This window comes from Gymnoscopelus braueri, assembly GCF_963280865.1.
Source record: "Gymnoscopelus braueri genome assembly, chromosome: 9".
Taxonomy (NCBI): Eukaryota; Metazoa; Chordata; class Actinopteri; order Myctophiformes; family Myctophidae; genus Gymnoscopelus; species Gymnoscopelus braueri.
This window is the reverse complement of record NC_137610.1, coordinates 36,670,464-36,695,016: the sequence shown is the minus strand read 5'-3', so window position 1 is coordinate 36,695,016 and position 24,553 is coordinate 36,670,464. Positions and strand designations below refer to the sequence as shown.

General features: G+C 39.6%; 3 protein-coding genes across 3 annotated transcripts in view; 2 read left to right on the top strand and 1 right to left on the bottom strand.

The window, feature by feature from the left end:
- Positions 1–6,900, top strand: part of lcat (lecithin-cholesterol acyltransferase) — an 8,764-nt gene extending 1,864 nt beyond the window's left edge. The window contains exons 3-8 of the mRNA XM_080437082.1: positions 2,090–2,246; positions 2,761–2,876; positions 3,057–3,152; positions 4,302–4,526; positions 4,865–5,060; positions 5,624–6,900. Coding sequence (XP_080293208.1) covers positions 2,090–2,246; positions 2,761–2,876; positions 3,057–3,152; positions 4,302–4,526; positions 4,865–5,060; positions 5,624–5,984 — 1,151 coding nt within the window. The 3' untranslated portion in view covers positions 5,985–6,900. The remainder of the gene's footprint in view (positions 1–2,089; positions 2,247–2,760; positions 2,877–3,056; positions 3,153–4,301; positions 4,527–4,864; positions 5,061–5,623) is intronic.
- A 655-nt stretch (positions 6,901–7,555) lies between these two features.
- Positions 7,556–17,387, top strand: pla2g15 (phospholipase A2, group XV). Its single transcript, XM_080437371.1, has 7 exons — positions 7,556–7,856; positions 9,747–9,903; positions 14,959–15,077; positions 15,260–15,358; positions 15,462–15,686; positions 15,817–15,929; positions 16,232–17,387. The coding sequence occupies exons 1-7, from the start codon at positions 7,712–7,714 to the stop codon at positions 16,631–16,633; spliced, it is 1,260 nt and encodes a 419-aa protein (XP_080293497.1). The 5' UTR covers positions 7,556–7,711; the 3' UTR covers positions 16,634–17,387.
- Positions 17,388–18,687: 1,300 nt separating this feature from the next.
- Positions 18,688–24,216, bottom strand: usb1 (U6 snRNA biogenesis 1). The gene is made up of 7 exons (XM_080437372.1): positions 23,747–24,216; positions 21,734–21,873; positions 21,260–21,443; positions 20,882–20,935; positions 20,303–20,408; positions 19,789–19,869; positions 18,688–19,254 (listed from the first exon to the last, which is right to left on the bottom strand). The coding sequence occupies exons 1-7, from the start codon at positions 23,956–23,958 to the stop codon at positions 19,141–19,143; spliced, it is 891 nt and encodes a 296-aa protein (XP_080293498.1). The 5' UTR covers positions 23,959–24,216; the 3' UTR covers positions 18,688–19,140.
- Between the last annotated feature and the right edge of the window lie 337 nt (positions 24,217–24,553).

The window sequence follows — 24,553 nt, the reverse complement described above, 5'->3', positions numbered from 1 at the left end:
AGAACACATAGTGTACAGTCAATATCACCCACAAACAGCAGATTAATCCTGGTCTCTTCTTTTCAATCAATAAATTCAGGTCTAAAAGCTGCCCTGCATTTCCAATCCTCTCCCCATGTCCTTCCTTATCTTCTTAAAATGTCACCTGCTCTTCTAACAAACCATTATGTCATTTGTTAGGAGCTTAGGAGCTTAAAATAATAGCACTCACCAACAACATGAGAAACAACTAGAAAAGTGTGCTCCTCGGAGCACAGGTCTCCGCCAGGCCGGGTTGCCTACCAAGGGCCCGCAAACTTTGGAAGGCAGTCTTAGACACTTCTTGGAATGGGATCTGAAAAATCTAAGGAATACTGTACATCTTGATCACATTACCACAGAGATAATGTGTACCAATTTGGGTGAGGTTTGGACAAAATTGGTAGGAGTAGTCGCAAAAAAATTGTTTTGCAAAAAAAAACACAACATGGCAGAAACTCTTGTCAGGTGGAAATGGGCTTGGTCTATATGGGGAGTTGCATATTGACCCAAGGAATCCCGAATTTTGATTGTATGACCTATGGTTAAAGAGTTATTGGCCAAAACGTGAATCGGCCTGATATAGTACGTGCCACCATGAGGCCAATGTGAAAAATGTATGGTGTCTCAAAGCGCACATCTGCAGACCCAATGTCATTTGACATATTTGTGATACTTATAGGTAGTGGTGTGTTCTAGTTTTTTTTGGAGGGTATGCCATAATTATTCCCTGCACGCGCATGACACGTGCGCGTGTGGTCACCGAATTAAATGGATAGTAGACGGTATACGATGTTTTTCAAATTGTCTGGGACGGTATACTACATAATATAGCATAATGCGGTAGAACTAGGGCTGTCAAACAATACAAATTTTTTATCGCGATTAATCACATGATTTTCATAGTTAATCGCACAATTTATCGCAAATAAGTCATCCATTTTTTATCTGTTCATTATGTACCTTAGAGGGATATTTTTCAAGTATTTTATATTAATACCTTATTAACATGGGACTGGACTAAATGATGGAGACCTCATACAGGATTAAATGATTAAAAATAAAATACAAATAAATTGAGCAGAGGATATTGTAGCCTCCCTGTTACATTCCAATCTACTACTAGCATTTAGCGCGCTTTTGAAAGTAGCTGAATAAATTATGTGGTAAATGTAGTTCCTAATGATTTGTCGGGTAACAACAGCAATTATACTGTACCATTCAATGACCATGGAAATCCACAACACATACCAGCAAAACATAAGGAGCATGCTCAAGGACATAGAGAGCTGTGTCCTAAACTACGGGAAGGCCAAATGGCGAAAATAAATAATTATGCGATTAATTAACATAAGGGTGAGTTCATTGCGATTAATTGAGTTAACTTTGACAGCCCGAGGTAGAACACACCACTGCTTAAAGGACCATCAGTGGTGTGGCATATTTAGCTTATTGACTATGCTCACCATATACAGTTGTACTTGGCATTACTGCCAATAAGGTTCCAGTGCATAGTGTGGTTTATTTGGTCATTGAGGAAATCAGTAGGGTATAGAAATCAACTTGCAGAGATTTGAAATTAGCTTGAGATTGTTAATCCAACTCATTACATTTTATTGCACTTATTCTTAGTCAAAGTTACGTTATCGTTTTAAATCTGTGGAGAAAAGATTGATTTATAAATTAAATTCAAATGACCATGACTTACGGTTAATTGCACAGTATGGTTACTGTAACATTGACTCAATTAGTTCTGTAGCATTTTAATGACTGGACAAAATGTAAAATTGCACCATACTCAAAGATGGATTAAAATATTCAGAATCAGTCAAGGAATTCAAGATCTGGAATAAGTATACATTCTGAAATGGAGAATATGCAGGAAATTAGTTGTCCCCTGTGCTTATTTCCTGAACTTTATCACTACTAATTTCCTTTACTAATATGTCACTCAGAGCTCCCTGTCACCCTGTGTATAAGTACTGTACACTCACCCATTGCTTATAATGTGATCCAGAGAATTGTGCGAGTGCACACAATTAACTGTGCATTTGCATGCATTTGTCTCCAGTGCCAGGGAATCTGGGGAACCGTCTGGAGGCAAAGATAGACAAGCCCACACTGGTCCATTGGATGTGTTACAAGAAAACAGAGCATTGGTTCCCTCTGTGGATTGATCTCAACATGTTCATGCCCATAGGTATAGACTGCTGGATTGACAACATTAGGTAATCTTGGTTGCTTTATTTACACCCCATAATCTAGCCAAAAAGAAGAATTGTTGATCTACAAGCTCACAACATGTCGCATCGCGATGCTTGTGAGCTTGTAGATCTGTTATTACTTGTAGATCTTGTTATACAGTATAAAATACATTTTACCTTCTAATGAGTTAAAGTGATTAAAACAAGTGGACAAACCCTACATCTACAGTATACAGTAATGGACAGCATAGTGGTGAACTGCAATAACCCTGTATCTGCAATGTTGCCTGTTTATTTAGCTGATATTTGACACAGTGACTTTACGCAATAGAAAATGTGTCATGACTTTGGACACAAGCCAAACCATCTATACTACTACAGTTTACTCTAAGCTATTCCGGGGGAAGCTATTACAATGATACATAATCTAATTCATTATCTGATAGAAGAAAATACATGAACCCTTTTCCAATATCCAGAGGTGATATGAATACTTGTTGGCAGGGCCTTAACCTAAATATTTACTTCCATGATTCAGGATTGTTTACAACAGAACGACTCGCCAGGCATCCAACTCCCCAGGTGTGCAGGTGCGGGTCCCAGGATTCGGACAGACCTACCCCATAGAGTTCTTGGACTCTAACAGGCTGGCTGGTGAGATCTGTACTGTACTAAAAGTGTTAAAATCCCTATACTCAGTGACTCAGTGGACATGAACTCTTTTTTTCTCATCCGCAAATAACTCAAAGTCATGTCTTGCAAATGTTTTACAATTGTGCAATAAAGGTGACTGATTATATGTTTTGTGATTTTTTTTGTGATTTGTGTCCCCAGGTTATTTTCACACAATGGTGCAACATATGGTCAACATGGGCTATGTCCGCAATGAGACGGTCCGAGGAGCACCCTATGACTGGAGAGTGGCTCCTAGTAAGTGCATGTGCACACACAAACACAATCATATTCTGATTATTGATTAATGGGGCGTTCTACATACTGAAACACACAGCCAACAATAATAATTTATTTATTATTTAAAAAAAACTACACGGAAAGAATATTAAAAACAAAAGTGCAACGGCGGTACAATAAATATAATGTGTGTCCACAGTGTTAGTGCACAGTGCCTGCGCGTGTATGTGCATGTCTGTGTGTGTGCATGCATGCATGCACTGTTCAACATTCTGACAATTTGTGTGAGAGAGACAATTGTGATGTTTTCCAGGTGGCATGAGTGAAAATACTGTTTGAACCTGGATGACTGTTGTACTTGATGATGCCCAGAGCATTCCTTATGCAGCAGGCAATGTAAATGTCAGTGCCAACAATCTTCAATTATGCTGCCCTCACAAATTTTGCTGCAGTTTGCCCTTGGGCAAACCCAAGGGCAGTCAAGTTGCCAAACCAGACTCTCAGGATACTGTCAATGGTGCATTGATAAAATTAATCAACACGGTTTTGGTTATTTTGAGACACCTCAATACAGTCTGTGTTGTGCTTTCCTGGGGATGCTCCTGGTGTATGGTGACTATCGAAACAAACTTATGTAGTCAACGATAGGCTAAATCTGGGAAACGTTTTCCTGCCAGGCGTGCTGCTTGTCAATAAATCACTGTTCCAGGATACTGCGATTTGTTTATTTTATTAAAGTTAAAAACAGTTCATAACAATGTGAATCGTTGCGTTTGTGGTCAGCAAAGTTGGACTTCCCCCATTCACCCCCTCTCCATTTCATTCATAAAACCCGGAGATGAACCGCTGACTTTACTACCAGTTAACCAGTTAAGCTGTCTATACCTGTCACCAACACCTGGTATAACAAACTGTGAAGGACTTCATGATATACTGTATTTACCCACAGATGGTCCTATGCCATGTCTCTCTATTCATCACCACACATGCTCTAGGATCATTCCTATCTAAGCCATCTTAATGCCCTTCTTCCATAGTCTGTTAAACTGCACACACAGTCAAATCCCCAATGTTCATTCGATTCTGAGTGGGAAAATTAACCCAAGGTCTGTTCTAGTTTCTCTCTAACTGCTCTCCCCATCCCATCTATCTCCGTCCCCTCTACAGATGATAATACAGAGTATCTCTCCAGGCTAAAGGACCTGGTGGAGGAGATGTATGAGAAATACCAGCAGCCTTTGTACCTGTTTGGCCACAGCATGGGCTGTCACTATGTCCTTTACTTCCTCAACCACCAGCCACAGACATGGAAGGACAAATACATCAAAGGGTTCATCTCCCTGGGAGCCCCCTGGGGAGGTGCCATCAAAACACTCAGGGTCATGGCCTCAGGTAAATACAGGAAAGGGTAATGATGCAGTAGAATAGAATTTAAATCACACTGTTACATATGTTTTTAGTTGACCGATTAGGATATGAAACATTTTAGGGGAACTTACATGCACCACCTGATTTGCCTAAATCATTTCCAATTGTTCACTCTATCATCCCACTTTCTATTACAACGAGTGCTATATTGGTAGTTGCTACATTGCAGGTGAAAACTGCAATGTAGAGACTACTTTTCACTACTTTTCACTTTTTCTAACTTTTCATCAAAGTTGTGCAATGTAATTGCAATACAATTAATTATTTTGTATTTGGTATGTATTCTGTGTTGGCTTTTGCAGGTGAAAACGATGGTATCCCAATGATCTCAAACATCAAGATCCGTGAAGAGCAGAGAATGGCGACAACTAATCCCTGGATGCTGCCATTTGAAGGGGCATGGCCTACGGACCACACCTTCATTTCCACACCAACCTTCAACTACACCCACCAGGACTACCATCGCTTCTTCAGTGACATTGACTTTGAGGATGGCTGGTACTACACCAAACTAATGAGTTCAACTTTGTTTCAACTTAAGCGATCATTCCTCATTGGCTTTATGCCCTGCATAGAATCAGTTTTCACCTCTTAAACCTTATATACTTCATTGACTGGGGTCCCCCAAGGGTCTATACTTGCTCCCCTCCCTTTTTCCCTCTACACACCATCTGTTTGCTGAAAGTAGCCAGTCTGCAAGCTCACAGTGCGTTATAAATATATTTGTGCAGAATATTCACCTATTATGACATGCCCAGAATATCTCAGACTGTAATGAAGCAGACAAATCGGATGACAAAGCAGACCTGTGTCAATAAGAGATTTGCTGTCATAATTGAGCAACTTGACATGTAAAAGACAAACTTCTTCCCCAGGCGATCAGTGTGTAGCCTCTCTAATAACTTAAACAGTGTCATTTTCTTCCCAGCAGTTTTATTTTCACCATTCTAGAAAAATATCAAAATGTTACTTGTGCAGGTGTGCATAAGTGCACTACATTTAGCTGATTTCTGACTTTGTTATCATTCGTCCCTTAATCCATTTTAATGTGACACCCGCAGGTACATGTGGGACGACACCAAGAACCTGACCGGTGATCTACATCCCCCAGGTGTTGAGGTGTGGTGTATGTACGGCGTGGGACTGTCGACCCCAATAACTTATGTTTATGACAAGGAGTTTCCTAATGCGGACCCGGTGGACATTATATATGGAGACGGAGATGACACGGTCGACTCCCGGAGTATGAGTCTGTGTAAGCGCTGGGCGGGGAAGCAGGAGAAGCCTGTCCATGTCACAGAGTTCAGAGGGATGGCCCACCTGGACATTGTATTCAGCCACAAGGTGCTCAACCTAATCCAGAACATCATGGAGGGCAATCCAGACACCCCTGAAGAAGTTGATTGCAGAGCTGGGAGATAGACGATTTTGAAAACCAAGCCACACCAAACGAACTGCATCTAACCCTGACCCCTTGGGCCGATAAAATTGCCTTTTAAATCTAAGTCTGCCTAATGACTTTAAATATAGTGAGTCTGTTTTCACTGGCCTGACTTATCAAGTATCACCTGTATTTTGTAGTTCAACAGGGGGTCCGGGACCCCTAGGGGGTCTTCAGAGTTACTACAGGGGGGCCGCCAAATCTTTTTACATTAACCACTTCAACCCTAGCAGCATCCCTATTCTGCGGAACATTAGGCGAAGATAGCCAATCACAAGTTCGTTGTGAGCTTGTAGATCGGCTATTTTCGGCAAAGAGGTTTTGTGTAGAGACAAAGGTTTACCAAGGATTGAGGGTTTAAGTGGTTAAATGTATGAAATAAACAAAAAAACTATTTACACAACACTGATGATAGTCAATGGAGCTATATCTATGGAAAGGTTTAATCTGCAACACAATTTTATACAATATGTAGTGGGGGTCCGCTTCATCGCTGTCTCAGCTAAGCGGTCCTTGGCCTGGAAAACATTGAAGACCCCTGTTGTAGTTATTACAGTCTATTTAGTAGTAGGCTATGTACTTTTGATAATAATAATAAGTATTTATGTGACTAAATCAAATAATTAGTGACAAATCCAGATAATGTGAATTTGTTCATAGGGAAAGCTGCATTACTGTAGGATGACTTAAGTACTTCAGTGTTTACAACTTGTTCTGCGCCAATAACATCATCCACCCTCTCCCTTGTCATAATAACCCATAACTACCAGTATCCCCAGAATGGCTGTGATATTTTATGAAATGTATGTCATATCACAGCCATTCTAGGGCTAACCAGTAACAGCAAGCGCCACAAGCAGTGTGCCTTTTACACTTCACCCAAAAGGATGATGATGATGTGTAGATCATGTGATGTTAATGTTTTATACTGCTGTCATATGGAATTTGTGTTGCATATGTTCCCGTGAATTAAAGTAACCTTTATAAAACCACTAGTGTTAATGATTGTAGCTTTGTTTTGGCTTCCTGCTGAATTTCTTCTTGTCTATATTGACGGATACAGGATCGGTGGGCACTAGGGACATCTGGGCACATTGATGTAAAATTGGCTATTTTGGCCAAAATGTAAAAAAATCTAATATTTGAAAAATGGTCTTAAGTAATGTAAAGTATACATGATGTGAACATGCACGGTACATCATTATCAGACTTTATCCTTCAACTTCTTGTTTATGTCCCCAAAATTACTGGATATACAGGTTTTATAGAAATATTAGAGTCTAATATTTATTAAAATATTTGGAAAAAAAAGTATTCGTCTAATAATTAGACGAATAAATAATTGTCCTATTTTTTTTTTACATTTTGGAAAAAATATCCAATTTAACACTGAAGTGCCCACTCTTCCTTGGTGCCCACCTATCCTGAGGCTGTTACCATAATTACTCTATCTGATTCTGAGGTCGACTACTTCTGACTTGATTGGGAAACAGACTAGTGACGCTCGAGCGATGACTCTGTAATCGGTTGTACCTTGTGACTGTCTGACGATCATCGTCAACAAACGAATGCTGCTTCTGTTTTTTACGCTTCGATACGGAGCGACTGTTTTGTGAGGCAATCACAACCCAGTAGCCACATTAGTTGCCTCACTGCAGACGCCACGCAGCAAACACGAGCATGTCGCTATGAGTGAAGCCAGGGAACCATGGCGATCAGTTGCCACAGGATGATAACCCTCTCTTCGCTGCTCGCAGTCGGGTTGTTGTTGTCGGCGGCGGCTATAAGGAGCAACGCAAAACCGCTAGAAACATGCAAGACCTGTCAGACCGAAAGACCTCCCGTGGTCCTCAGTAAGTGCATTCGTTGTCTTTGGCGTTATATTATAGGTGATCGAACGTACTATTTTCAGCCTGGGATTCTCTTGCTAGTGGTTGTGTACATGTCTGAGCCTCATCCCCAACTAGAGAATGTCGTTACTTCGTTATTAGCCACCCTGATATCAGCCAGTGTATTGGTCCAACAAGTAGTAGGCTACTAATGTAGCAGAACGGTAACGTTAACTGAGTGGTTACAGATAAAAGCAAGAGAGACTATCCGACTGTTTATTTAATAACTTATTTGTTAACATGATCTGTTCAATGTTGCTGAGCAGCAGCACTCAGGAAGAATACCAAAACGCTCGCCCCAAAACACACTTGCCCCGGGGCAAATCCGGCGGTATTCACCTGGTATTCCTAAACGTAAACCTCCAGTAAACAATGCCTAAACCTAACCTAACCTTGTTCATAAATGTAACCTCAGTAAAACTATGCCCAAATCTAACCTTACTCATAAAAACTAGCTCCGACGGAACCTCTCCCTCCGCTGTGTAGCTCCGAGATGAGGTTCCTCGTTTATCTCTGCCGTTTGAGCAGGACATTGTCGCACATTATCCACTTTACATGTTTCTTACCCCTTTCTGCACATCGTATCCAAAAAGTTAAGCATTTCCGCCATTCTCTCAGATGTTTTAATTTTCAACGCACCATAAAAGCTTTCCAACGAGTTGAAGAAAGTATTTAATTTGCCTCTGTCCTCATCCGGTTACATGTTTTTAAGACATTGCGCAAGAGTTGCGCCCGTAGAGATAACATTACTGATTCCCCTACTGGTCAAATGTTGAATTGCATCTTCTAATGCAAAATATTATGGAACCGGCTGAGGACCGAGGCAAATTAAATACTTTCTTCAACTCGTTGGAAAGCTTTTATGGTGCGTTAAAACATAAAACATCTGAGAGAATGGCGGAAATGCTTTACTTTTTGGATACGATGTGCAGAAAGGGGTAAGAAACATGTAAAGTGGAAAATGTGCGACAATGTCCTGCTCAAACGGCAGAGATAAACGAGGAACCTCATCTCGGAGCTACACAGCGGAGGGAGAGGTTCCGTAGGGGCTATGTCATACCATGACCGTGGCTCGTGGGTAAGCACTTTATATTTGAAATCTGAACGATTATGTACATGTGAGAGTTGTAAATGTAAAAAAACTGAACACCACTCTAAACCAGGAACTTTTGGTTCCATGACGCGTGTGACAGTGCGTCATGTATAAATGGTGCCAAAACCTAAGCTTAACCTCAGTAAAACAGTGCCTAACCCTAAACTTATGTCTAACCTTATCCTCAGTAAAACAAATACAAGAACCGCTTGTCCGCGAAAACAATGGGGGCGAGCGTGTTTTGGGGCGAGTTCTCCGGTTACCCTCGGGAATAGTCATGGATGGTCATATGACTTATACGGGGTTAGCAGTGATCTCGTTATATTCTTCTCTAGGATAATGTCCTTTTTCCGACAAAGCTTATGTTCAATTTGCTAACGTCTTAACCTAATCTACCCTTAACCCAACGCTACCTTTATCTAATGTCAATATGCCATTATGTGTTATTTCTCCACTCTTTCAACAGAAGGGCCTTTGTTTGCAGTAACCTTATCTTGTTGTTACAAATCCTGTCAGTTTTTGTATTCATGACTGTGTGATATGGAGGCTGTGTATTTGACCCATGCTGGATGTGGCATCCATGTTGGTGTAACAGATGTGCCTAATTAGTAATTACTATAATATTACTATGCTATGTGTACACGTGTATATTACTACAAATGTACACATTATGAAACATCATATTATCTTAAAAAGAACAAAAACGATAATAATGTAGCCAACCGTCTCAACCATTCTATCCACTCTGCTCTTATTTATAGTTCCAGGGGACCTGGGGAACCAGCTGGAAGCAAAGCTGGATAAGCCCAGTGTGGTCCACTACATCTGCTACAAGAAGACCGACACCTTCTTCACTCTTTGGCTCAATCTGGAGCTGCTAGTCCCTGTAGCTATAGACTGCTGGATAGACAACATGAGGTATCCTGTGTACATTATATGTGTGTCTGCATTCCTTACTTTCTGTATATAGTCCAGTTATGTGGGTGGTTGTCTGTCTTTTCTACTTTTACATCCCCTGGGAGATGGATTGCTGAGGTGGAGCGCAACACCTACCATCAGCTCCCAGTATTTACCGCACGACTTGCCGCACCTAAGCCGTGCTACTTATACACTGAGTCGAACCCATGAGTCATAAGTTGAGAGCTCCATGCATCGACTGAGCTACCCGGACACTAAGCTTTAATAAAACAGACAATCCAGACAACTGTACCAGAAGTGTGTATGCGCTATATAAATGCACCATTTTATTACATATCACATGGTGAAATGCTTTAAAATCTCAGTATATCTGGGAAATGCTCATGTCATTTGCAGCATTTTCTTCATGAATTTGTCTTAGCTTGTGTGGGACGGTTGGGGTGTTGTAAAAGTGCGCAACCAGTTAGTGCGCTGCCACTGAGCATCAAGTATCACAATATCAATTATCACAATAGTTATGACCAGATACCTGGACAACAATATCGTTACGATGCTGTGGGAATGACTACTGATGCTTTCACAAAATATTTACACAATGAGGTTTTGATAAATAATCATCAGTAATGCATAATATAATAACTAATGTAAGTGGGTTAAGGCAAATAATAGAACAGCTAGAAAAGTCACGTAAGTTCACAAGATTACATTACTTTTGTAATGTAGCCTGGTACGACAGAGCAGATGGATGTATATAATCTATTATAACAATGTATCGATGTTGATAAATAACAGATTTTCAAAAATACCAACAACAAATGAAATCTACAAAAACGCCTTTAAATTCCCTGATTAATTGAAAAAGTAATTGATAGAATAAAAAACTAAGAAGATAATTGATAGTTGCAGCACTAATGGATATGGATATATGACCCTGCTGACCAACAGTGTATGAGAGTTATCAGTCTACACTGAATAAACTAACCTTTGAACAAAACAAAAAAATCCATGTGAACAACATGCATATATAGGGAGATAAAGAGAGGTAGTTGGGTTGAGAAGGACAATTCTTTTGATGGCTATCTTAAGCAAATAATGGTCAAGATGATCACAGGTCATGTAAGTAAGTAAGTAAGTAGGTTGGAGTCACTTATGGTCGGTATTTATTATTATTTATTTATTTACCTTTATTTAACCAGTGAAAACCACATTGAGACTAGAGTCTCTTTTACGAGTGTGAACTGGCCAAGAGGCATATATGTTACACAGCTTTGCCAGTAACAACAATGACAGACATATAACATCCGTAACAAAATACTCAAATTCTACAATATTAACATGAAGTACAGACTCAAAAAGGTGAAGATACTGATCAAATGATAGTTCCTCTTTAGGCACAATAACAACTAATGTTACAGTTCTTTATATAGTATGTCAAATTTCCCATTGTCACATTTCCTACATTGTTTTGTTTGCAGATACTATGTCTAAATAAGCTTGTGTCCTAATTTCTGGTAAGAGTTTGCTGTAACTTTGTGGTAAGAACTAAATGTGTATTACAGTTGCTTGCCACATTCAGTTCCTCCACAGATGCATACAGCTGTAATTGTAAAGCCTAAACCTGTTATCTGCCATTTCCTGTTTGTGCATGCCTACACATTTTTTGATTTAATGCTTTTTTTTGTTGACAGATTGAATACTTTATTAGTCTGAAATGTAAACAGCACATGGTATACAGTAAGACATAAGGCTAAAAGGATAATACAATTGTTGTCCTATGTATTCAATTCATCAACATGTATTTCTTCAATTGCTGTTGCTATATAGCAGAGTAATTGCCATTGAGACATCATCAACACCAAGTTTCAATTGCTGTTGCTGTATAGTAGTATAGTATTAATTGTTTCCAGTCGTTATGACTGTTTTGTTAAAGATTCTTAGAACAGCTGCGTAGATCTAATATAGGGCAGGAGGTAACATGACATGACCTGTAGTAAACTTCAACCTTTTACCTAGAAGTCAGGCTAGAGTATGAAGAATCAGCCTTGACCATAGATCACAGAATGTTTTTCTGTTTTTTGTCACATTACAGTTTCTCGCGTGTGTGCGCGCGCGCGTGTGTGTGTGTGTGTGTGTGTGTGTGTGTGTGTGTGTGTGTGTGTGTGTGTGTGTGTGTGTGTGTGTGTGTGTGTGTGTGTGTGTGTGTGTGTGTGTGTGTGTGTGTGTGTGTGTGTGTGTGCGCGCGCGCGCGATGCAATGCATACAACTGCATACCACTTCCAGGTATATTATACCTAGAAGTGGGGCTGGGTTTTAAGTATCAGCCTTGACCATAGGTCACAGAATGTTCTTTTCTGTTTTTCACCTGTTTTGTGTGTGTGTGTGTGTGCGTGCGCGTGTGCGTGTCTTAGTAACTCTTATACCAGTTAGTTCTGACCTTGCATTGTGATTGACTGAAAAGTCATATTCTATTAAAGGTAACTCCGCACCAAACAGACTCGTCCAGACTATTGCAGACTACTCCAGACTGCAACAGACTGGTATTCGGTTGGCAAAAGTTGGCATTTAAGTCTGTCAGCCGACTGGCCATTCATGTGCTAATTTGACTTTTAGCCTGCCAGCGTTGCCAGGTCTGCTTATTATAAGCGACTTTGGGCTTGTTTCCCTGCAAAGCCACTTATGTTCCCAGCGTTTTTTCTTCACTGACGTGCAGTGGTGTATTCTTTATTCTTCTTTATTCTTTATTAATTATTAGGATCCCCATTAGCTTCCACAAAGTGGTCGCTAGTCTAAGTAGTGTAAGTAACTAGTACATTTACTCAAGTACTGTACTTAAGTACAATTTTGAGGTACTTTTACTTTACTGGAGTATTTCCAATTGTCTATACTTGTACTCCACAACAATTATTTGAAATGTTTAGTTACTAGTTACTTTGCAGATATAAATCATTATGAAACATACATTAACCTCTTTTGCCCTATTTTATACCTATAAGCTATTTGAAAATAGCAGATCTACAAGCTCACAACGTGTTGCGATGCACGCGTTCTGAGCTTGTAGATCTGCTATTTTCAAACATTTTGGTACTTTTACTTTTGGTACTTTAAGTACATTTTTATACCAATACTTTAGTACTTTTACTCAAGTAAATGTTGAATTCTGGACCTTTACTTGTAACAGACTCAGAGTACATCTATTGCATTCAAGCCTGGAATTTCGTCATTTTAGGGGCAAGGCCACTTGGCCTTTGGTGTTGTAATTTTTTGGAGGGCACAAAGGCCCTGCCCGGTCTTCCTGCCAGGGCAGGAAGGCCATCCAAAAAAATAATAATGATTTTTAAGTCCAAAAATGATTTTTAAGTCCACGGAAATAATGCATTTAACTTGAAGGTTAAGGATCATTGTATTTTAATATATTATAAGAATAGTATAACTATCTGTGAAATATAACCCGTTTATTTCACAAAATAATGTGTTGGCAAATGACCAATATTTAGTTATATAGGTCTCAATATGTCACATTCAGCCCTGGACTTCACTGACTGAAGTAGGGGTCACATTAATCACATTAGATTCACATAATGTATTTTACCCACAATTAATTTTCATTCAAATGAAATGTTAATGAACTTGCACTAATAATGACTTTAGTTGATTTTTCACTCTTTAAAATATAGTATTTCTTAATTATTAATAATTACAGCTTCTTTTTTTTTCACGATTTTTTATTGTTTTTAAATAATAATAAAAAAGGAACATACAAGATTTCCACCCGACAGCCATAATATATAGCCAATATATGGTTCTGTATCAGTATATGAGTCCGTTTTTTTTTTTTATTAGTTACTTTGCAGATATAAATTATTACATTATAAAACATACAGTAACCACTTTAGCTCTATTTTATACCTAGGCTATTTGAAAATAGCCGATCTACAAGCTCACAACACGTCGCGAAGCGACGCGTTGTGAGCTTGTAGATCTGCTATTTTCAAACATTTGAGTACTTTTACTTTTGGTACTTTAAGTACATTTTGATACCAATACTTTTGTACTTTTACTCAAGTACTTCTACATTGCAGTATTGATACTTTTACTTAAGTAAAACATTTGAGTACTTTTTCCACCACTGCGCTCCACACAGCAGCAGCAGGTGAAAGCAATTCACTTAAACGAGGGTTGTGTTGCGCACCAAAACTGCGCGAAAGTAGGTCAAATCAATCAATCTCTCTCTCTCTCTGGGAGCAACAACGAGAAACAGTGAATGTAGGTTTTCATAGACATGGTCGCTTGTTTCTCTCACATAATCTGGCAACACCGACAGCCCTTTGTTGTCACTGCCACTGCTCTGCCAGTCGGCTAAAAAGCTGAACATGTTCGGTCGGCTCTGGGTCGGCCGAAAAGGTCCCGACGGACCCCTAACCGACTGGCCGACGGACCCCTAACCGACTGGCCGACGCTTCCCGAAGCCAAATCGGCCCAAAGTCGGGCCGATTTGGATTGGTCTGGAGCCAGCTTAAGATAACAACACTCAGACAGACTGCAACTCTATAAATGTGTCACTTCACCTTATTTATCTTTTTGTACCTGTAACCTAATGACCGCCAACTGTCGGAAACAATGCAACGTTAACCAGCATCAGGAACTGGTCTTCTTTGTGGAACAAACTTCTAACTACACGCTTTTTACATCCACTATTGATTATAAAACTGCCATAATTGCAGTAATACATTTTAGGTTGTGCTATACCTTGAAATATTGACATTGGCCTCGTGCCTATGACTTCAACACACCAGTGCCAGTAGCTCATGGTATAGCACTTAACTAACATAACTCTCTCTTGTGTATTATATATTGCTGCTTAAACATATAAATTAATTGTGGATATGTGCAAATAATCAGTCCAAATCAAATAATGGTGTAAGCTGTCACAATTAAAAGCTGTGAAATCATCTGCATTATTTATATGCTTTTCTACACTTTCTACACACAAAGAAATGTATATGAATAAATTAAATCCAAGTTTGTGGTTGTGTGTGTGTGTGTGTTTGAATGCAGACTGAATTACAACAGGACCACCCATACCAGCACTTCCCCACCAGGTGTGGAGATCCGTGTGCCAGGGTTTGGACAGACGTATCCACTGGAGTACTTGGACCCTAGCAAACACAGCGTGGGTTAGTTTGAGACCAAAAGCCTTTCTCTCACAATATCTCATTCTCATCACACAAACAGTGTGGCAGAGCCAGAATGTAAAAAAAGTACAAAAATTGTTACAGATTATATTTGTACGTCAATGTTTATTGGCCAAAGGATTAAGTTCTGATATACTGTGTGTGTGTGTGTGTGTGTGTTCTAGGCATGTATTTCTTTACTATTGTACAGGCACTGGTGGAGTGGGGCTACACCAGAGATGATGACGTTAGAGGTGCTCCCTATGACTGGAGAAAAGCCCCTAGTAAGCGCACACACCTCTTTTTTTTCCATGTCCATCTACAGTATGTATCCTGAAAATGTCTCTGTAGCGTGATCTTAATGTTCTCTCTCTGTCACTCTCCAAGATGAGAATAAAGAGTATTTTCTGGCGCTGCAGAAGATGATTGAGGACATGGCGGAAAAGGCTGGTGGTCCTGTGGTGCTTGTTGCCCACAGCATGGGCAACATGTATACCCTGTACTTTCTCAACCATCAACCCCAAGTCTGGAAGGATAGATACATCAAGGCCTTCATCTGTCTGGGACCACCCTGGGCTGGAGTGTCCAAGACCCTCCGTGTAGTTGCCTCTGGTAAGAGACAGACTGTAATTTTATTCTTATCCAAATTATTTTCCAGTACCAAGCGTACATGCATTTCTAATATTCATTAGAAGTTACTTGAATTTCTCATTTTAAATCTCCAATCACATCTCCTTATTAGGTGACAGTAACCGTATCCCTGTGATCAGCCCATTAAAGATCCGTTCCCAGCAGCGTACTGCTGTCTCCACCATCTGGCTTTTCCCTTATGCCCACACCTGGCCCAAAGATCAGGTTAGTGTTTCTTTCCCTCCTTCCTTCTGCTCACTGACAATTTTAACTGATTGATAAAATGTAAAATTCAGCAATAAAACAAAAAGGACAACCATTCAAGGGCTGCTTATTGCAAACACATGATGATCAGTAATGATAATGGTGCTTACACACCATTCGCAAACAATGTTCCTGTTTTCAGTTGACGTGACAGCTTCTCTCTCTGCAGCTGTGAATCTATCTCTTTTTTCCAAAGCATCTGGATGAGTGAAATGCAATTGCAAAACAAAAAATAACGTGTCTCCCAACGAAACAACCTCCAGGTCCTGGTGCAGACACCCAGCGCCAACTACACCGCGCTGGACTACAAACGTTTTTTCACTGACGTAGGCTTTGAGGACGGCTGGCTGATGCGGCAGGATACCGAGCCGCTGGTGGCTGACCTCAACCCTCCCGGCGTGGCCGTTCACTGCTTGTATGGCAGTGGCATCCCTACCGCTGAGACCTTCCAGTATTCTGAAAAGTTCCCTGATGTGGAGCCCACTGTGGTGAATGGGGACGGGGATGGAACGGTTAACCTGCGGAGCGCCACCCAGTGCCGACGGTGGGTAGGGCGGCAGAAACAGCCAGTGACACTTCTGGAACTGCCAGGCAACGAACATGTAAACATGCTGCTGAACGTCACAACTGTGGCTTATATCAAGACTGTACTTTTCTCCCCTTGATGCTGGTGGACTTGAGTCAAGTGACTGACGGATTGGAAGACATGCTCTCTCTCTCTCTCGCTCTTTCACATACACATATACAGTAGAGAGTCATATGAAGCCAATCATATGACACCTATATGGGGACCTGGAAGGGCAGCTTATCAGATTTTTGGCTTAATGCTATCTTTCTATTTAGAGGACATGTGATCTTTACTGCGCTAGCCTCAGTAAAACAATTTTTGCAATTGTCAATTGTTATGTCAGATTTTCACATGTCCTCCTCACAGAAGAATGATGGGATTCAGGTTAAACATACGCAAAGTTGCCCTTTAACTGCTACAGTATACTGTTCAATGGTATGCCACACACTGATCAGGAAAATGTATTTTACTATTTATATATTGTCTTTTAATTTAAACTTTATAGCCCTAATGACACAAGTCATTGTCAAATTGTTTTACACAACAATTGCATTTTTATATTGGTGTGATTTTTAAGATAATCCCAGATTTTATCTTATAGATCCTGATATGGAATGATACAGAATATATATTTAAGGATGTATGATAGCAAAAACCATAGTGCCATGCATCAATAAGAAAGTTTTGTTTTTTATTTGTTTGTATTTACATGAAGGACTTGTTATGCTTTAGTCAAAGCACATCTTTCTACTATGTTCAATACAATAGTCAACACTTAGCGGGCATGTGGAATTTGAAAATCTATGTTACCAGAAAAAAATGTTTAATTGTTAAATTCCTTTATATCACTTTATTATAGACAGTGTTCTTTTGTCAATTTTGTTTTGCATTGAGCCAATTTGGGATACAGGTCTGTGATTCTTTTTTTCAATGTTGAGTTGGATTACTGAAGGATTTGACCAAATGGTCAAATAACCAGCTCAGTGGCCTAGCATTTTAGAGTGTCCGCCTCTTTTGGGAGGTGGGGGTTCGATCCCCCGCCGGGTCATACCAAAGACTAAAAATGGGACCCAATGCCTCAAGCTGCCTCACTCTACAGAAACAGGAGATAGGCTCCTGCCCTATGGCTCGGCAAGGCTTACTTTATGATCAAATAGTTATTTACTTTCAAGTTATTTTCATGAGACATTTTTATACTTTATTTCTTAGATAGGAGAGTGTAGAGAGACACAAAACCAAGGACAGAGAGATGTGAGACAAGACCTGGTCAGATTTGAACCCGGGTCTTCGCAGTCCACAAGGAACACTGGTCTGTTCACCAACGAGCTGAGCTACCAGGCACGCCAAATATAGTTCGTAGTTGACTACTTCATGCCATAAATATATAAAATTACTCTATTAATGTGTATTAACCTCAAAAAGTAGTTTGACATTCACATACATTTTTGCCACTTAAATCACAAGGTAAACGAAAGAGGGGACTTTCCTTATTCATTTAAAGCAGTTCTCTTTCATAGGATTCATTTTATTTCTCACTATATGGAATACATAGATCAATTAAACATAATGAAGATTATCCTCATGCATCCTAGTGTTCATTACAGAAGACTCGCCTAGTCTTTCTTTAACACATTACCCAGTAACAATAACTCCATTGTGTAGGCACTACTTACATATTTGTGTTTTAACTCATCTTGCCCACCCCAGGACTTGTGGAACGTGTTCAACTATTTTGTCAAGGTATGGTTTTAACTAAAAGATATTTCCTGGACCTGTGTCAGTGCTGTCAGATTGTGCTGTGCCATTATGTCCTTAGTAGGCCAGACCAAGGTCATCTACTAGATATCACTATTGCTGAGAACTATCATGAGCTATGTGTTGTGCACATGTGCTGCCTTCTATTAAGTCTGAAAATAATATTGTACAAACACCATCTGCTTTCTGTATCTAAAGGGGATGATTTGAATGGGGTGCATTTACCCATTTGAACACAAATTATTAAATGCATCCCGCTGGTTAATTATAGATTTTAGGAAGTTTAAGATGGCGTGACATGACTTTGGACTGGAAACCTTTGAGTAAATCCTGACTGTTATCATAACTTCTCTGTCATCCACTAGTGCTGCTCAGACATAGTCTGGTGTAATTGTGTCGGTTGTAAGGCTTGTAAAGGTTTAAATGCAACTATTCTGAAGTCAAAATATAGCCTGTACAGGTTCTATACAAGAAAGTAACAAGTATATCATTTTAAAAATAGATATATATATACTGTATATGTCGAAAAAACATTTGGAAACGTAATAAAACATCCATATCCAACTTCGAAATGTTAATGATTTAAACTTGATTGTCTTTGGCTGTTGCACATCAAAGATGCATGAGGAGAAGAAGCATTATAAGAGGTTCCTGCATAACCTGTTATAAGAGGGGAATATGAGAATGGATGAGTTCTGTTTCTACAAGGTCTTAATGTTACTTGTGTTAATTATAGATTAGATTTTTTTTAGGACACAAAATGATTTCCAGGGATATGTTCCATTATAAAAAAAGATTCAAATTTTTGCCCTGATCACAATTCTGGCTTCTGGTTCTACAAGGCGGGTTCTAAAGGGAGTTGCTCAGAGGAAAGCTGAAAGTCTTGTTTCCCGCTCTGCAGCGCAGCTCCTGACAGTCCAACCTCAGTAGGAAGGGTCCTTCCTCGTGGTCATCAACTAACGTCTGAATAGAAAAAAGAAACGTGTCGTTACCGACAATAAATCTGTAAACTGTAAACTGTATTTATGTACAGTATACTAGGTTGTGCAGATGTGTGTATAATGTAGCTTGTTTTGATTGAGGTTAAGACAAGCCAGGATGTGCTCTACTTAAGAACAAGTAAACACTGAAGAAAACAAGGATGGGGTCAAATTTATTTATGATTATAAACATTTTGATTTCAATGGTTAGTGTAATGATCATCAGGCTGTTTTCCACATTATGCAGGAAGGAACATGGATTATATCATAATTTTCTTTGACATGACAGGATGACCATGTCCAAGACAATGAGGTCTAGAGAACCTGAGACAAGACTGAGATAAGGGCAGAAACCTGCTTCTAGCCCATTACTATTACTGTAATTTTAGGACTGTCGGTTTAGGAAGAAAGATGTAATGGTACTGAGGTCAGTTGTTTGCCATTCATCACTACAGCAGGTCCAGACTAGATCCAGGTGAGCATATTAATTAGAAAGACAACTAAGAGGTCACAGTACCTGCAGTTCTTGCAGACACTCTTTAATCTGCTCTGTCAAGTCTCCAACACACCAGGCCAGACTCACATGGAAAGAAGGATTCTAAGAGAAAGGGAGGGAAAGAAAGTAGGGCACCTTTAAGAATTTGGTTGCAAAAAATAATCAGATTATTGTAGTCTATTAGTCTATTGGCTAGTCCGCACATTGGATTGAATCACATCACAGATTATATCAATATGCTCAAGGTTTAAGGTTCAAGGTTGTGCTTTATGGTTACATCTTGTGTACAGGTACATAAGAGTAAAAAGATCAAAAAAAGAAAGAGAGAGTGCAAAAAAGTATTAGTATTATCTTGTATTATTTGACAGAACTTATCACTTTTAGCTAGCTGTGATTACCTACTTTTTCGAACAAAACATTTTTAATATTGGTGTGAATGTCTAGGAGACAAAATTACATCAATTATTCAGATGCTTCACTTACTATAACGGGTAACACAATTGTTAAGCCTGGTTGAGATGAGGTGATCAGTTACCTTGTAAAAGGTGTCCAGGCGGAACTCTTTCATAGTTATGTCCACCACTCTGACCAGTTCTAACAACTGGGTATGTGCAGTAGACACTTCCATCCCCAAAAATGTCCTATAAAAAAGGTGCAGGACAGACAGAAAGAGAAGCAGAAAGATTACACAAACATCGTCTGTAGACAAGAGAATCAAACATACAACACAGACAGGGAACTGTTCCTCTGCACGCATAGCGCCCTCCAGGTGAAACTTGTTGCTGTCAGGTGAAAAGAAGTGGATGCTGACTCCATGTGTACCAGAGGAGACATGTGGGCTACACCCTCTCCAAAACCAACAGTAGGGTTTGGCAGTAACAAGAACTAATAAGCTGGGAGGAACTGGCAACTCAATTTGGGAGACATTTTTAAAAGAACAAATACTCTCTAAATAAGTAAATAAATAAAGAGAATATAGAGCAGAGACAGGTGTCATACAGCTAGCCAGGTTCTTATTCATCCAGTAAGTAAGTCGTTTAGTTAGACAAATGATGGTATAGTAACAGGATGAGGCTACTCTGTATAGATAGTAAAAAAAATGCCTTGACTGTACCTTGTCCTCTCAGCATTGCAATAGACTTTCAGGCGTCCTGCTGAGCACACAAACCTAGCAACCACAATCATAAACATTTGCTATTAGAGAAGGAATTTTGACATAATTAACATCTGTGTGATTTGATTTGATTGATTTATTACCCCCCCCCCACATACGCACAGACACACACATGAAATAAAATTACATTTCGCAGTCAGTAATGCAATTTCCTATTTGCTACATGACTAGTAGTTGTGAACATTTGAACAAATAAGTATCTTTTTAATACATTTAATTAATTACAAATTAATTCAGAAAAAACATCAATTTAGTTTCCAACCATCCCATTTTAAATCAGAACAAACAACTCCACATATGATGGGTAGGGATACCAACTTTTTACAGTGGGCCAAGCCTTCCCTGAGACTCTTTGTAAACGGTTGGATCCAGTGGTGTCTCAGCACCACTGTCTGAGACAGGCTGAGGTGAACCTCCTCCTGTTTGGTTAGAACCACTCCATGGGTCTTTCCTACCATCAAAATCTCCTCCAACAGGTTCATAAACTCCTCATCTGGAAAGTCTGATAAAGAGAGATAGCCATGTAAATCGCTACAGAGAGAGACATACTACAAAGATTGCCTACACTAGGGTGCATTTTTCGTTTGTGTTGCCATAAAATGGAAACATTTTCTGTCTTCCATCTTGAATCAAAAATTCCCCATCTCTTGAAAATAACATTCAGAGAAGAGAAATGGAGATAGAGGCAGTGTCAAGCTGATAATGTTCAGCACAATTCTATGAATGTGCCTTATGCATGTTACTGATTGTGCATTTGTATGTGTCTGTCAAACAGCGTATACATCTGCTTACATGGGAAATAGACATAGGTAGCCCAGTTCCCTCTTTCATGTTTGAAGGAGCGGAGTCGTCCACCATGACAGGAGCTGTCTTCAGTCTGTCTGTCCTCCTCATCAGGGAACATGGCCAGGAGGGACATGGGGACGGGCAGCCTGAAGGAATGACAGCTCAATGAGATTAGTCCATTAAATCTATCAACGTAAGATAGTTATGATACTAAGCCAATCCACTTTGGTAAATAGGTCTGAGTTGACTTTGAGGTTACGTGATCAGACCCTTTGTCTTCTACCCAGAGTTGGTGCATTACAGACAGTGATGACTTTAATAATCTCACACACACACACACACACACACACACACACACACACACACACACACACACACACACACACACACACACACACACACACACACACACACACACACACACACACACACACACACACACACACACACACACACACACACACACACACACCTGTACGGATAGCTTGGGTTAGCATCTACGTCTCTGTCAAGACTTTGTTTGCAAAAAAATCCACCGTTGACATATTATGAACCAACTTATGTTAATAGATTCCGTGCAGTGTTTCAGTTTGAACTTGGGAGCGCTTGTTGTAAATCACTCAACGTCCTGCGCACACCCGTACACAACCCGTTTCAAAATTGCACATATGCAGGACATGGAGTGATTTAAAACGAGTGCTTCCAAACTCAGACACTTGAAAGAAATCATGACTGCACAGAGTTTATTAACAGAATGGATGTTGGACGTTTTTCAAACAAAGTCTTTCTTGACAGAGACAAAGAGGATAACCCAGGCTATCCGTACAGGTGCAATATTGGTGAGTTTATTGTCGTTGAATACAATCACATAGGACTTTTCTGTTTTCATCGTCAATGTAGGGCAGTGGTGTAAAGTAACTAAGTAAATATACTCAAGTACTGTACTTAAGTACAATTTTGAGGTATGTTTACTTTAATGGAGTATTTCCAATTTTCAGTACTTTTACTTCTACTCCACTAATAATAATAATAATAATACCTGGGATTTATATAGCGCTTTTCTGAATACTCAAAGACGCTTTACATAGAACTAAGAAGAGCAAAATAAAAACAAAACAAAACAAAACAACTTTAATAAGAGAATCAATCTAGAGAATAAAAGTTAAAAAGTTAAAAAGGCTGAAGAGGGCCAGGGAATAAAACAAATTTGGATGGCAGTTGAAAAGGTGGTAGGAGATCAGGCTAGGTGGGAAAAGCAGTTCTGAAGAGGTGGGTTTTGAGGGAGGTTTTGAACACGGCAAGGGTGGGGGCGGTTTTGATGTGAGGTGGGAGTGGGTTCCAGAGGGTGGGTGCTGCAACGGAAAATGCCCTATCACCCCAGGTGTGCTTGGTTTTTTTGGTGGGGAATTTGAGGAGGTTGGCATCGCTGGATCTGAGGGAACGGGTGGGGACGTGGTTGTGAAGGAGGTACATCTCAGAGGCAAATATTATACTTTTACTCCACTATAATTATTTGAAAACTTTAGTTACTAGTTACTGTGTAGATTTTGATTATTATTACAAAACACGCATTAACCACTTCAGCCCTATATACATTTTGGCCATTTGAAAATAGCCAATCTACAAGCTCACAAAGCGTCGCATTGTAGATCTGCTATTTTCAAAAGATTTTTATACATTTATACAAAACTTGTGAGATGGGACATTCTGCATATTATCGTTTCTACTTTTGGTACTTTAAGTATATTTTGATCCCAATACTTTTGTGCTTTTACTCAAGTAAATTTTGAATTCTGGACTTTTACTTGTAACAGAGTATTTCTATTGCAGTATTGATACTTTTACTTAAGTAAAACATTTGAGTACTTTTTCCACCAATGATGGAGGGTATTGTAGCCCTAGAATGTCTGTGATCTTACATACATTTCATGTATTCCAATACATGAAATGTATCACAGACATTCTAGGGCTACATTTATAGGAAGATGCTTATGACTAGAAGTCAACCACTAACCCCACCTCGTTTTAGGAGCCTGATCCTCTTCTGTTTTGAGCCGCTTCCTCGCTGAGCAGCTCCGATCATCATCATCATCATCATCATCATCGTCGTCTTCTTCAGACTTTCTACAGGTTCCTTCGTGTCTGTTACTTTTATCATGAGAAGCAGACGCTCGACTCACAGTCACAACTTCATTCTCCTCTTCAGAGCTGCTGCTATAGCCAACCAACATCGCCAATTTCGCCAAACAGACTTTTGTGGTGTATCAAACAATGTTATGGATTTAAACATGAATTACATTATCAACTAGATTAAATTATTTTAAAAATATTTGTGAGTGAGTGGCATATACAAAAAATAATAATAAACGTGGTTCTTCTATCGCCGTAGACCAATCAGTGGCGGGCATTGTCGCTTCCAATGACAGTCACTAAAACGTATCTCTTCCGATGTAAACAACCTGTTGTCATGATCATTTATGTCCTGCTGAAACAACACCTACCACGTTAATGAGTTCCACACAGTGTTGCCAGTTTTTTCGAGAGAAACAAGCAACCAGGTAAATGAAAACAATCCCAAAAGAAGCGACTATGGCTACGGGCTACGGATATTTGAAAATAGCCAATCTACAAGCTCACAACGCGTTGCTGTGAGCTTGTAGATCTGCTATTTAAAAAAAATAAAAAATCTAGTACTTTTGGGAATGTTTTTTAAACATTTTAACAACACAAATCTGGTACAGGGGTCCCAGGCACAACATTATTTTCAGATGGGGGGGGGGGGAGTCTGCGGATGGACAAAATATAAAATAGATATTAATCTGGGGG